The 12,621-nt window shown below is 42.6% G+C and overlaps 1 protein-coding gene across 7 annotated transcripts in view; it reads right to left on the reverse strand.

The window, feature by feature from the left end:
- LOC125465351 (E3 ubiquitin-protein ligase HECW1-like) overlaps positions 1 to 12,621 on the reverse strand; it is a 430,630-nt gene that overhangs the window by 17,162 nt on the left and 400,847 nt on the right. For all 7 annotated transcript variants that reach the window (XM_059638143.1, XM_059638132.1, XM_059638131.1 and 4 more), the window contains one exon: positions 12,146 to 12,258. In XM_059638143.1, the coding sequence (XP_059494126.1) occupies positions 12,146 to 12,258 (113 nt within the window). The remainder of the gene's footprint in view (positions 1 to 12,145; positions 12,259 to 12,621) is intronic.

Raw genomic sequence — 12,621 nt, forward strand, 5'->3', positions numbered from 1 at the left:
TGTCCATTTCAAGCCCACTGACTCTCACAGCTACCTAGAATACACCACCTCCCACCCACCCTCCTGCAAAAATTCCATCCCCTATTCCCAATTCCTCCGCCTCCACCACATCTGCTCCCAGGATGAGGCATTCCACTCCAGCACATCCCATATGTCCACGTTCTTCAAGGACCGCAACTTTCCCCCCGCAGCGGTCGAGAACGCTCTTGACTGCGTCTCCCGCATTTCCCGCCACACATTCCTCACACCCCGCCCCCGCCACAACTGCCCCAAGAGGATCCCCCTCGTTCTCACATACCACCCCACCAACCTCCAGATACAATGCATCATCCTCCGACACTTCCGTCATCTACAATCCGACCCCACCACCCAAGCCATTTTTCCATCCCCACCCTTGTCTGCCTTCCGGAGAGACCACTCTCTCCGCAACTCCCTTGTCCGCTCCACACTCCCCTCCAACCCCACCACACCCGGCACCTTCCCCTGCAACCGCAGGAAGTGCTACACTTACCCCCACACCTCCTCCCACACCTCCATCCAGGCTCCAAGATGACTTTCCATATTAAGCAGATGTTCACCTGCGCATCTACCAATGTAGTATACTGTATCCATTATACCCGGTGTGGCTTCCTCTACATTGAGGAAACCAAGTGGAGGCTTGGGGACCGCTTTGCAGAACACCTCCCCTCGGTTCACAATAAACAACTGCACCTTCCAGTCGCGAACCATTTTAACTCCCCCTCCCATTCCTCAGACGACATGTCCATCATGGGCCTCCTGCACTGCCACAATGATGCCACCCGAAGGTTGCAGGAACAGCAACTCATATTCCGCTTGGGAACCCTGCAGCCCAATGGTATGAATGTGGACTTCACCAGCTTCAAAATCTTCCCTTCCCCCACCGCATCCCAAAACCAGACCAGCTCATTCCCTCGCCCCACTGCATCCCAACACCAGCCCAGCCTGTCTCCGCTTCCCTAACCTGTTCTTCCTCTCACCCATCCCCTCCTCCCATCTCAAGCCGCACCTCCATTTCCTACCTACTACCTCATCCCACCTCCTTGACCTGTCCGTCTTCCCTAGACTGACCTATCCCCTCCCACCTCCCCACCTATACTCTCCTCTCCACCTATCTTCTTTTCTCTCCATCTTCGGTCCGCCTCCCCCTCTCTCCCTATTTATTCCAAAACCCTCTCCCTATCCCCCTCTCTGATGAAGGGTCTAGGCCCGAAACGTCAGCTTTTGTGCTCCTGAGATGCTGCTTGACCTGCTGTGTTCATCCAGGTTCACACTTTGTTATCTGTCCAAAATATTTTAATCCTGTTTGGCAAATGTGCAGAAAATCCATCTACTGGTCTTGGTCTCAATGTATCTGAGTTTGTCTGACCGGAAGATATACTCCAACCCAGAGCAGATCCTCCAAAATTCTGAATTGGTCAAATTTAACGTTTGAGTCTATCCATTCAATAGTGGGACATGACCCGAGGCACTTAACTAACCAAATTGTGTGACAACGTTTGACTTGGAAATGATAATGGAATGTAATTAATTTTTAAAAAGACTGCGTAATTTGTAATTGTTTTTAAGAATGTTTGAAAATGACTCTAGTATTTGGGATCAAATGTAATTTTCTTCTTAAATAATAAGGACTACTGGCCCATGTGATCTGGTGACCCTTGACCTGGTAATACTATCAGAAAAGGTAAAAAGAAGTTATGTGCTGGCACACGCTGCTGACAAAAGACAGCTGGAGGTAGAGCATAATTTGTGTAATTTCTGTTTCACAGAAAATGAATCAGGATTTCTTGGAGGCAGTGTATAAGCTGGATTTAAAAAAAGATCTAACATCCAGAGGTGCACTGGTAGTGTCCCTATCTGTGAGCAAGGAGGTCCAGGTTCAAGTCCCACCTGTCCTAGAGGTGTGCTATAACATCTCTGAAGAGGTTGGGTTAAAATAAGCATAGATGCCAGAGTTTAGATTCGTCTATAAATACTATGACTTGTCTTTGCTCAATTTTTCAACAATCCAATTTTCAGACATCATTTCTGTCCAATGGCAACACCCTTTTCAACAATCAACAACATTTTTAACCTAGGTGATAGTGATATTCCACTTGCTACATCCATCCTTTCAGTCTCATCCTCTGCCTTGTGTTAATTACCCACTTGAATGTTCCCCTTTCTAATCCCAATCAGTTCTTCTTTCGCTTGCATAGCAGATATTGAAACATATTTCGTATTACCTCCTCTCTTTCCATAATCTTGCAAGCCAAACACTCCTTCAAGTAAAGAAAAAAATACTGGATAACAAAGTGTGGAGCTGGAGGAACACAGCAGGCCAGGCAGCATCAGAAGAACAGGAAAATTGACGTTTTGGGTCAGGACCCTTCTTCAGATACTGCCTGGCCTACTATGTTCCTCCAGCTCCACACTTTGTTATCTCTGACTCCAGCACCTGCAGTCCTTGCCATCTCAAAAAAAATACTGGCACTTTTCCCAGGATGTTGCCTGGCCTGGAGTGCAGGCCCTATGAAGAAAGGCGGAGGGACTTGGGTCTGTTCTCATTGGAGAGAAGGAGGCTAAGAGTGGATTTAATAGAGACATACAAGATGATCAGAGGATTAGATAGGGTGGACAGTGAGAGTCTTTTTCTGAGGATGATGACTTCAGCTTGTACAAGAGGGCATAGCTACAAATTGAGGGGTGATAGATTTAAAACAGATGTCAGAGGCAGGTTCTTTACTCAGAGAGTGATAAGGGTGTGGAACGCCCTGCCTGCCAATGTAGTTAACTCAGCCACATTGGGGGCATTTAAACAGTTCTTGGATAAGCATATGCATGATGATGGTATAGTATAGGGGGAGGGGCTTAGATTAGTTTACAGGTCGGCGCAACATCGAGGGCCGAAGGGCCTGTTCTGCACTGTATTGTTCTAAGTTCTATGTTCTATGTTATTTCAATTTAGTCTACTGTATTCACTGCTCACAATACCATCTTCTCAACTATGGGGAGGCCAAACAGGATTGCATTATTGCTTTGTGGAACACCAAATGTTAAGCTACAAATGCATTCTGAACTTCTACTCAACTGACGTTTTCAATGCCTACTCTGACATTTCTATGCACAGCCCCCCATATCTTTCAATTAGCTTTCTGCACTCAGTACTCATTACACACTTTCCAATCATAAATGTTTACTTTACTTTTCCCAACAACATGTGGTGATTTGTCCAAATGTTCCATTTTTCATAAAAAAAACAGAGAAAAACTTTCATTCACTCTCGTTTGAGTTACAAGTTGCCCAACATACAACATCACAAAGAGAACTATTAATTCACAGCACTCTGGCTTTTCTGTTTCTCAGTGAAACTGGTTAGCCATTTTTAAAATACTTTTTTCAATTCTGGTCTCCCTGCCATAGAGAAGATGTTGTTAAACTTGAAAGGTTGCAGAAAAGATTTACAAGGATGCTGCTTTGCCTGGAGGGTTTGAGCTATAGGGAGAGGTTGAATAGGCTGGGGCAATTTTCCTTGGAATGTTGGAGGCTGAGGGGTGACCTTATAGAAGTTTTTGAAATCATGAGGGCATAGATAGGGTGAATAGTGAAGGCTTTTATCCCATGGTAGGGGAGTCCAAAATTAGAGGGCATTGGTTTAAGGTGGGAAGGGAAAGATTTAAAAGGACCTAAGGGGCAACTTTTTCACACAGGGGGTGTGTGGATTGAGCTGCCAAGGAAGTGGTGGAGACTGGTACAATCACAACATTTAAAAGGCATGTGGATGGGGATATGAATAGGAAGGGTTTAAAGGGATATGGGCTAAATGCTGGCAAATAAGACTAGATTTATTTCAGAAAACTGGTCAGCATGGATGAGTTGGACCAAAGGGTCTGTCTGCTGTTCAACTCTATGACTCTGTGAAATCGAATGTATAATAAAGTTTGTAGTACATTTTCCCAGTTGCATTAGCAAAGTTGCTTTTCTTGTTTGCTTCAGAATTTTAATAAATCAATTCTGTTTCATATATTTTCTACTGACTATGGAAAAGATCCCAATTCTGTCTCATATGTCTTTCCTAAAGCAATGAGCAATGGAAATTGCACAGCCATTTTGACACAAATAGTGATTCAAATTTACAGGCTACCTGTTCTGTTTTACTTCTTCCTTGCTGCTTCTTTTAGTAGCTGGCTGTCATCCAGACACTTTCAGCTGAACCATTCCTGATAATATTTCAAGTGATGTGTTGAATAGGTGCCACAGATTATAAATAAAGTCACTTGCAGTAGAGGTAGAGGCCACATGATTACAGTAATCAATTCAGTACATGAAACAGAATTGTATTTCTCCAAACAGGATTGACTCAGTGTTAGGGATTATCATCATGCAGCAGTAATGTTGACAAGGTCACACTTGCAGTGTGCATGTTGAAGCCAGCTTCTACAGATCTGAACCAATTTGATGAGTAACTCAGCTTTCTCTTTAAAGACATGAGTCAGACTTTCAGTAATGTAAAATCCTTTAAGCACAATAACATACAAATTTTTTGTATATTTTACTTCTCTTTATACATCCCTTTAAAGTATCTCTCCATGTAAATTCCCACAAGCAATTTCTGCTATCACTACAGTTCAACATTTGGCGCTCCCAGGCTCTTTGGCTTCCTGCTGTTTTCTTTCCATAATTCATTCATGGGATGTGGGTGTTGCTAGCTGGGCCAATGACTACTGCTCATCCCTAATTATCCTTTTGGTGGTGATGAGTTGTCATCTTGAACTGTTGCAGACTTTGTGATGACACATGTTAGAGATTCATCAAAAACTGGCGATGTCAAGCTCAGGGAATTTCATTTGAGGGTTTCTCTCCATGTGTCCTGATGAGTTATTTTACACAGTTCTTCGCACAAAGTCTTTGTGGTGCCTATCTTACACTTGTCAGTGTTGGAAGTACTTGCACTGGCATCATACTTGAAGCCCAACAGTACACCAGGCCAGTCACTGCCATCCATGAATAACCCTTTGCTATCCATATTATTGGAGGGACACTAAAAATTAAGCACTTCTGAGGGCATATAGGTGGCACAGACAGAGTAGTGTCCCGCATTCAGACATGTGTTTCGCGTCATCATCTGTCTGATCAAGTGTTATTTTAACTGCAGCTTCAAGAATTAAGTTATGTAGGCTATCTGGTCTTAGTGCCATACAATGTTAGGACCTTGCCTAGAATCACAGAACCCCTACAGCATGGATAGAGGTCGTCCAGCCCACCGACCCTCTGAACAGTAACTAACCAAACCCACTGCCCCCAACCTATCCAAATAAGCCCGTATTTCCCATGGCCAATCCACCTAACCTGCACATCTTTGGACTGTGGGAGGAAATTGGAGTAACTGGCGGAAACCAATAGAAGCACGGGTAGAATACGCAAACTCCACACAGCCAGTCAGCCAAGGCTAGAATTGAACTTGGGTCCCTGGTGTTGTGAGGCAGTGGTGCTAACCAGTGATCTATGATTCTATGACTCTGCCTACTCTTTCACTAATGCTTAGAATAGCAATAGCATCTTCTCATTGCTGTGTAAGCTGCTGGTACAGGGTACAGTTGTAACATTTAAGCAGTATACATGTTCATCCCTTGACTGATCATTGCTTGAAACCATGACAAGGTGCCTGTTTTTTTTTGTCTGCATTAAGAGGCAAGGCAAGTTTGAAGTAAAGTAACCCTAGAAGTTATCAATATTGAAGTAATGCACAAAAAAGGCAAGATATGGAGGAGATGTTGTGAGCATCCAAGGAGACACAAAGTGAGTGAGTGCTAAGAGAGCAGGGTAAAAGCCATGATAACTGCTTGCCCCTGTGCTGAAGGGGCCTAACAGCAGCTTACAATGAAAGGTGTTGGTGTACTCTAGAGTATAGGACCAAAGAGGACACCAGTATTTTGTTTTCAGTCAGAGATGTGCCACGATGACATGATGACGTTTGTGTGAATGTAATGCCAATCTCTGTGGATGAACGGTGCAGTTGCTCACGACCAAAGCTACATGCCTTGCGATGTTGGAGAATGTTGGCTAAGATGGAGGTCAGTGGAGTAAGTAGAGCGCGGGGGTCACCAGGTTCCTGCTCTGACTTTCATGCTGCTGTCTAGTTTCTCTCTGTTACATGGAACAGCAAATCTCATATAAATGAGGCAAGAATTATGTAATGATGAGATGTTCATAGATGCAATTAGGCTTGTTACCCCATACTAGAGAGATTCTTGTCTCATCACTCAAACTGTGGGTGCAACTTCAGATTCGTTTTCTTTCCCTCTATGTTGAGATGTCAATTTTGTGATCTAGCCATACTTTCCCATTGGTTTGCCATTCACCATGTTATTCAGGAACTCACAATGTTATTAGGGAGGTCTACAATTTTGACCCAGCGACACTGACGGAATGGCAATGGATTTCTGGGGCAGGATGGTGAGTGAATTGAAGGGGAGCTTACAGGTGGTGGTGTTCCCATGTATCTGCTGCCCTTATCCTTGATGGTGGAGGTTACTTTATTGGCTTTTCTTTTAATTAATTTTCACATACTGCTTCAATCTAACTGTTAACTCACAGGCTGTTAATGTATGATTCTAATATATTTAGCTTTTTGGACTTCTCCACAACAATTATTTCAAATTAGCAACTCAAATTCACTTATCAAGTCCTGAGGGACAAAATTCTTGAGTTGGAGGAGCAGAGAAAATGGGCTGTTCCCTGGAAGTGGCATTTCAGCTTAGTCTTTCTGTCATTTTCTGCTTAGTATCAAAATCTGCCTGGGACCCTGGGTCTACAAAATGCTAGGAACACTGGAATATGGCTAGAGACATTTCTTGAGGCCTAACACATATTTTGTTTTGGATAATTGATCTATAAGGGGAATCATTACTTTTAATATGATGATACTCTACAGAAGAAATTAATGGTTTTTCTTTGGCTCTTTCAGAATCCCCAGCATAGTTACTGACACAATAGGCACTTGTAAATGTCCACGTCATTCACCACAACTAGTGGCTGGTGATACATGCATGTGCTGCTCTGCTAGAGCACTTCTAGCTATACAGCCAACATCCTGGGATTTCAAATGTACAAAACAAAGTGGATGAAATTAATAGAACCTTAGTATATCTGTTTCTGAAGTGTTAGTCGCATTGATTTAAAAATATGCTTTCTTAAAATTCTAATTTAGAAGTGGAAATACAACGGGGGACAATGAAAGTTGAACATTTATAATTATTTTCTAGATAAATTGTGCTCTTATGTGCAACTAAGTGAAACACTGACATTTTAATTAAGAAGCTTTCACTTACAAAACATAAAAGTCACATATTTGAACCAGTCATCGCAGTTAAGATATCATTACATGTGTAAGAGATAATGGGAACTGCAGATGCTGGAGATTCCAAGATAATAAAATGTGAGGCTGGATGAACACAGCAGGCCAAGCAGCATCTCAGGAGCACAAAAGCTGACGTTTCGGGCCTAGACCCTTCATCAGAGAGGGGGATGGGGGGAGGGAACTGGAATAAATAGGGAGAGAGGGGGAGGCGGACCGAAGATGGAGAGTAAAGATAGGTGGAGAGGGTGTAGGTGGGGAGGTAGGGAGGGGATAGGTCAGTCCAGGGAAGACGGACAGGTCAAGGAGGTGGGATGAGGTTAGGAGGTAGCTGGGGGTGCGGCTTGGGGTGGGAGGAAGGGATGGGTGAGAGGAAGAACCGGTTAGGGAGGCAGAGACAGGTTGGACTGGTTTTGGGATGCAGTGGGTGGGGGGGAAGAGCTGGGCTGGTTGTGTGGTGCACTGGGGGGAGGGGATGAACTGGGCTGGTTTAGGGATGCAGTAGGGGAAGGGGAGATTTTGAAACTGGTGAAGTCAATACTGTCTGCTGTATTCTGTGGTCCTAAGCTGCTGTGGGGTCTGGTTCTTCAAATATAATTGTTTAAAAAAATTAATTTCCTCAATTTGTTCTGCTCGGTAAATCTAAATAGGTAATTGTCATCTCCCAGTACTCTTTTGCTCGTTCAGTCTTCGTCTTAATCACTAAGCAATTGACAGTGGAGATTAAAAGTGCCCTCAGTGGACAGAAAAACAAATATCTACTTTGATTTACAATTTGCTGTACATGAGAACTTCAAGTCTAATTTGTCTTCCGTTATAATTTAGTACAGAATTTTCTTTAAGACTTGATAACTGCAGGCTCATGTGCAATGAAGTGTAGCTATTCCCCTGTTGCCCACTCTTCAACAACTCTGATATTCACACAAGAGCCCAATATATTAAAAACAAATGACATGCATAGTATTGGGTCTGTGGGCTGTGTAGGTTGCTGACAGCAAGAAGGCTGCAACACATGACCCCACAGTCAATTTGGCTGAAGTACACTATAGCGAAGGAAATGTTTCATTGGGAAGGATTCAGCCTGAAGACAGAGGTATTGTCTTATCTAAGATCCACTACTTTGGTTCGAGAAGGGTGTTGCCAAACTGCTGGCTTCAGCTTCTCACAGTTTGAAAGGTAGAAATTCTACTTGGTCTCTTTCTGCAGTGGGGAAAGTGGGGCCTTGGGATTGGATTTTCCCTTCTGTGTTAGGAGCACAGTGGTGGGACACTCAGAGTCATACAGTCATTGAATTAAACAGCACTGAAATAGACCTTTTGGTCCAACTTGTCCACACTGATTAAATATCCCAAACCAGTCTTGTCCCATTTGACAACATTTGGCCCATAATCCTTTAATACCTTCTTATTCATGTACCCATCCAGATGCCTTTTAAATGTTGTATTTGTATCACCACTTGCACTGGCAACTAATACCATACATACACCACCCTCTGCGTGAAAAAGATGCCCCATAGACCCCTTTTAAATCTTTCCCCTCTCACTTTAAGTCTATGACCTCTAACTTGGGAATAAGAACTTAAGCATTCACCCAATCCATGCTCCTCAGGGTTTTATAAACCTCTATAAGGTCACCCCTCAGCCTCTGACACTCCAGGGAAAAAGCCCCAGCCTATTCAGCCTGTACCTATAACTCAAACACTGCAACCCTGGCAACATCCTAATGTATCTTTTCTGCAGCCTCTCAAATTTAGCAACATCTGTTTTGCCTCTGCAAACCTTAACATGAAAAAAGTGGCCAGGAGATCTGGGATGACAGTTCCCTGGAAGCAGGCTGGGTGACCCAAAAACGAGTGTGTGGGCTATTAGGGGTAGAGATGGGTTGTGTGGGTGGCTTGCCTTGGTACACCAGCGCATGTTGATTCTAAGTAAAATATTCCTACAGCCCTCATCTCCGAACACATTCCTCATGCTCTAACCATGTCAACTCATAGCTTTTCATGTCGTTCATTCCAATCTTTGTCCCTCTATGAATACCCAAAGGTTTCTCATGCCCTCTGGACCAACCTATGCCCCATTCCCACCCTCTAACCTTTTTAGTCCCTTTATCAAATTAGTGACAACCTTTCTTGATCGGTCAGAGCAGTGACTACGGCAGGTGGGACGTAGTGCTACGGCTATATTCTGGGCCCATTTGGAGTACCGCATACAATTCTGGTTGGCTGCTACAGGAAGGGTGTTAGTAAACTGGAAAAAGGTGCACCAAAGATTTACCAGGATGTTGCTGAGCCTGGAATGTTTGAGTTATAAGGAGAGGCTAGATAGGCTGGGACAATTTTCCCTGGAGTGTAAGAGTCTGAGGAGTGACCTTATAGAGGTTTATAAAATCATGAGGGGCATAGATAAGGTAAATAGCTAAGGCCTTTCCCCTAGGCTAGGGGAGCCCAAACCTAGAAGGCATGGGTTCAAGGTGAGAGAGGAAATATTTAAAAGGAACCTGAGGGGCAGCTGTTTCAAACAGAGGATGGTGCTAATGTGGAATACGCTGCCAGAGGAAGTGGTAGAGGTGGGTACAATTACAACATTTAAAAGAAATTTGGGCAGGTGTATGACAGGAAAGGTTTAGAGGGATATGGGCCAAATGTAGGAAAATGGGATTAGTTCAGTTTAGGACACTTGGCTGCATTGAAGGGCCTGTTGCCATGCTGTATGACTGTAGGACTTTGCTAAACCATTCCTCTGTCTCTTTGTCCTTATACATACCAGACCAACACAGCTTGTATCCATCATGGCTAGATTCATACAGAGATGAGACAAAATAAAATTCTATAAAAGGGGTGGCACGGTGGCTCAGTGGTTAGCACTGCTGCCTCATATCACCAGGAACCTGGGCTCGATTTCACCCTCGGGCGACTGTCTATGTGGAGTTTGCTCCCCGTGTCTGCGTGGATTTCCTCCCACAGTCCAAAGATGTGCAGACTAGATGGATTGGCAATGCTATATTACCCCATAGTGTTCACAAATGTGTAGATGAGGTGAGTTATGGGAGATGGATCTGGATGGGATGCCTGAGGGTCACTGTGGACTTGTTGGGCTGAAGGGCCTGTTTCCACACTGTAGGGATTCTATGATCCTTGTAAGTACCTATTACAGACCTTAGTACATTGATATAAAACTTCACTTGGATTCAATTAAGTAAATAAAACCTTCATAACGACAAACACTTCATTAAAATACATAATTCCTTATGAGAAGAATCATCGAAATTCACAGTCACGCTTCAAAATGTATAACAAAGAAACCGAGAAAGTGCAGGCATTCTACTGTGATAATGAACAGTTTGGAAGTTAGTAATGCAGCACTAATTCAGTCATTGGAACTTTAAGGCCTGTGTCAACGGACCAAGTGAAATAGCAAGTAGTCTTTTCTTTTGAAACAGTTCGGATATTTTGTTTAAAGATTTAAGGCAGGGACTTTTAAATGCCTTTATAGCTTAACAGCACCCTTTGACATGTCCTCTTTACATTTTTGACAGCTCCATTTGAAAGAAACTCTTGGTACCTTCAACAGGTCTCTCTGACAGGTTATCTCGATGCTTCTGATAGTTTTGACAGTTGATTTTCTGCCAAAAATTGCAATGAACTTGACATTAATAGATTTCTGAACATTTTTACACACATTTATGCTAACTTCTGGCAATTCTAAAGGATATCTGACTTGCCTCAAAGGTAACCTGACTTCTACCAAATCATACACTGCATTAGCCAAAAGTGTATCTGGGCCAGAGGGTTAGCCTGGTAGTCCAAGTGAAAGTTCAGAACAGCTCTTACCAGGCCTGATCTGTATATTCGGGTTTCACACTCCAAGCGTCAAGGGGCCAGTGGAGATAGCTGCTAATTTAAATGGCCGGCTGGCTCCAAAAAATATATATACCCCAAAACCTATTCCTGCAAAAATAGGAAGTATCCCATTCGGAGGAAGGATGTTTCATTTTTGCCAAGAAAGAGTGGCTCTGCTTTGTGGCAAAAATCTGGCTTTGATATTTTTAAATCCCACGTGATAATCTTCAAAATTTGGTCCCATCCCTTACCTCTAGAACTCTGCCCCAAATCCATTTGAAATCATGGATCCTTTCCTTAATATTGCTCCTTGTATTTGAGCTTTAAATTAGTCATTCATACAATTTATACTGAAACATTTAATTACTGTCATGATGAGTATGTTTTGGAGTTAATTCCCATCTGTACTACTTTAATGCAGACATTAAGTCATTTATTCTGAACAGATTTTCAACTATGCTATAAGATTCATAGAAAGATTTAAGATGAATGTATTAACTCATTCATTAAAAATAGAGCACAGCAGAAATTAAAATCCCTGGTCAATAAAGAACTGAGCTTCTAATGTTAAAATTAGATGTCATACACAGTGATTCCATTTTCTATAAATTGTTATAAATGTGAGTCCTTAGTGTCTCTGTCAATAAACCAGAAATATTTACTGCCTTATTTTCTACTTATTTCAAGAACATTAAAAAATAAGTTAGCTAAATCACTGAATAGTTTTCATCACTGGGCATAAACTGCAATTCTTTCTTAAAGTGGGGGAGAGATGGAATGTCTTCTAGTAAACACATAAGAAGCAGCAACGATTTGGGGCTTTGAGCAATCAAATACTCGTATCATTAAAACCTTAGAGAAGAATTCTTACGTACTAGGTCATCTAGGTTATTGCTGCATGTAAACTATTCATTCATCCATTCATTTATTTATTATGATTTCCTGACAAATACCTTGGCAGTGATGTTACTTTGCCCCATTTCTCGATGCAGAATCGCCTTAGTCCATTGCTCCCTCTGAGTGCAGCAAAGCCTTCGTAAGGTATACTAGATGTCCCTGTTACAAACTGTTAAGGAAAATAAAGACATTTCCTAAATAAACACACAGGCATAAATGCCAGCTACAGAAAACGTAACTTGAATGTGTGAATTAGTCTACAATGTTGGATCTCATTACATAATCATCTGTAGAAATGCAACATCCATTTGTCTGGACTCATTTTGCACTGAGATTCAGGCAGACAGCAAAAAGGTCTTGAGTTGTCTTGAGTTTAGGGCTCTTAAGCAGCCTTTTAATAATGTTATAGGTCTGCTCTTCACTTGGTTTGGGCACAGTTAAGAGAAAAGGAGAGAAACAGAGAACGAGGCAAGAAGCTTAAAGTGTAGCCGTTTGAATATTAGAAGTATGTGCAGACAAGCATGCGGAGTTG

This window comes from Stegostoma tigrinum, chromosome 2 (genome assembly GCF_030684315.1).
Source record: "Stegostoma tigrinum isolate sSteTig4 chromosome 2, sSteTig4.hap1, whole genome shotgun sequence".
NCBI classification, from domain to species: domain Eukaryota; kingdom Metazoa; phylum Chordata; class Chondrichthyes; order Orectolobiformes; family Stegostomatidae; genus Stegostoma; species Stegostoma tigrinum.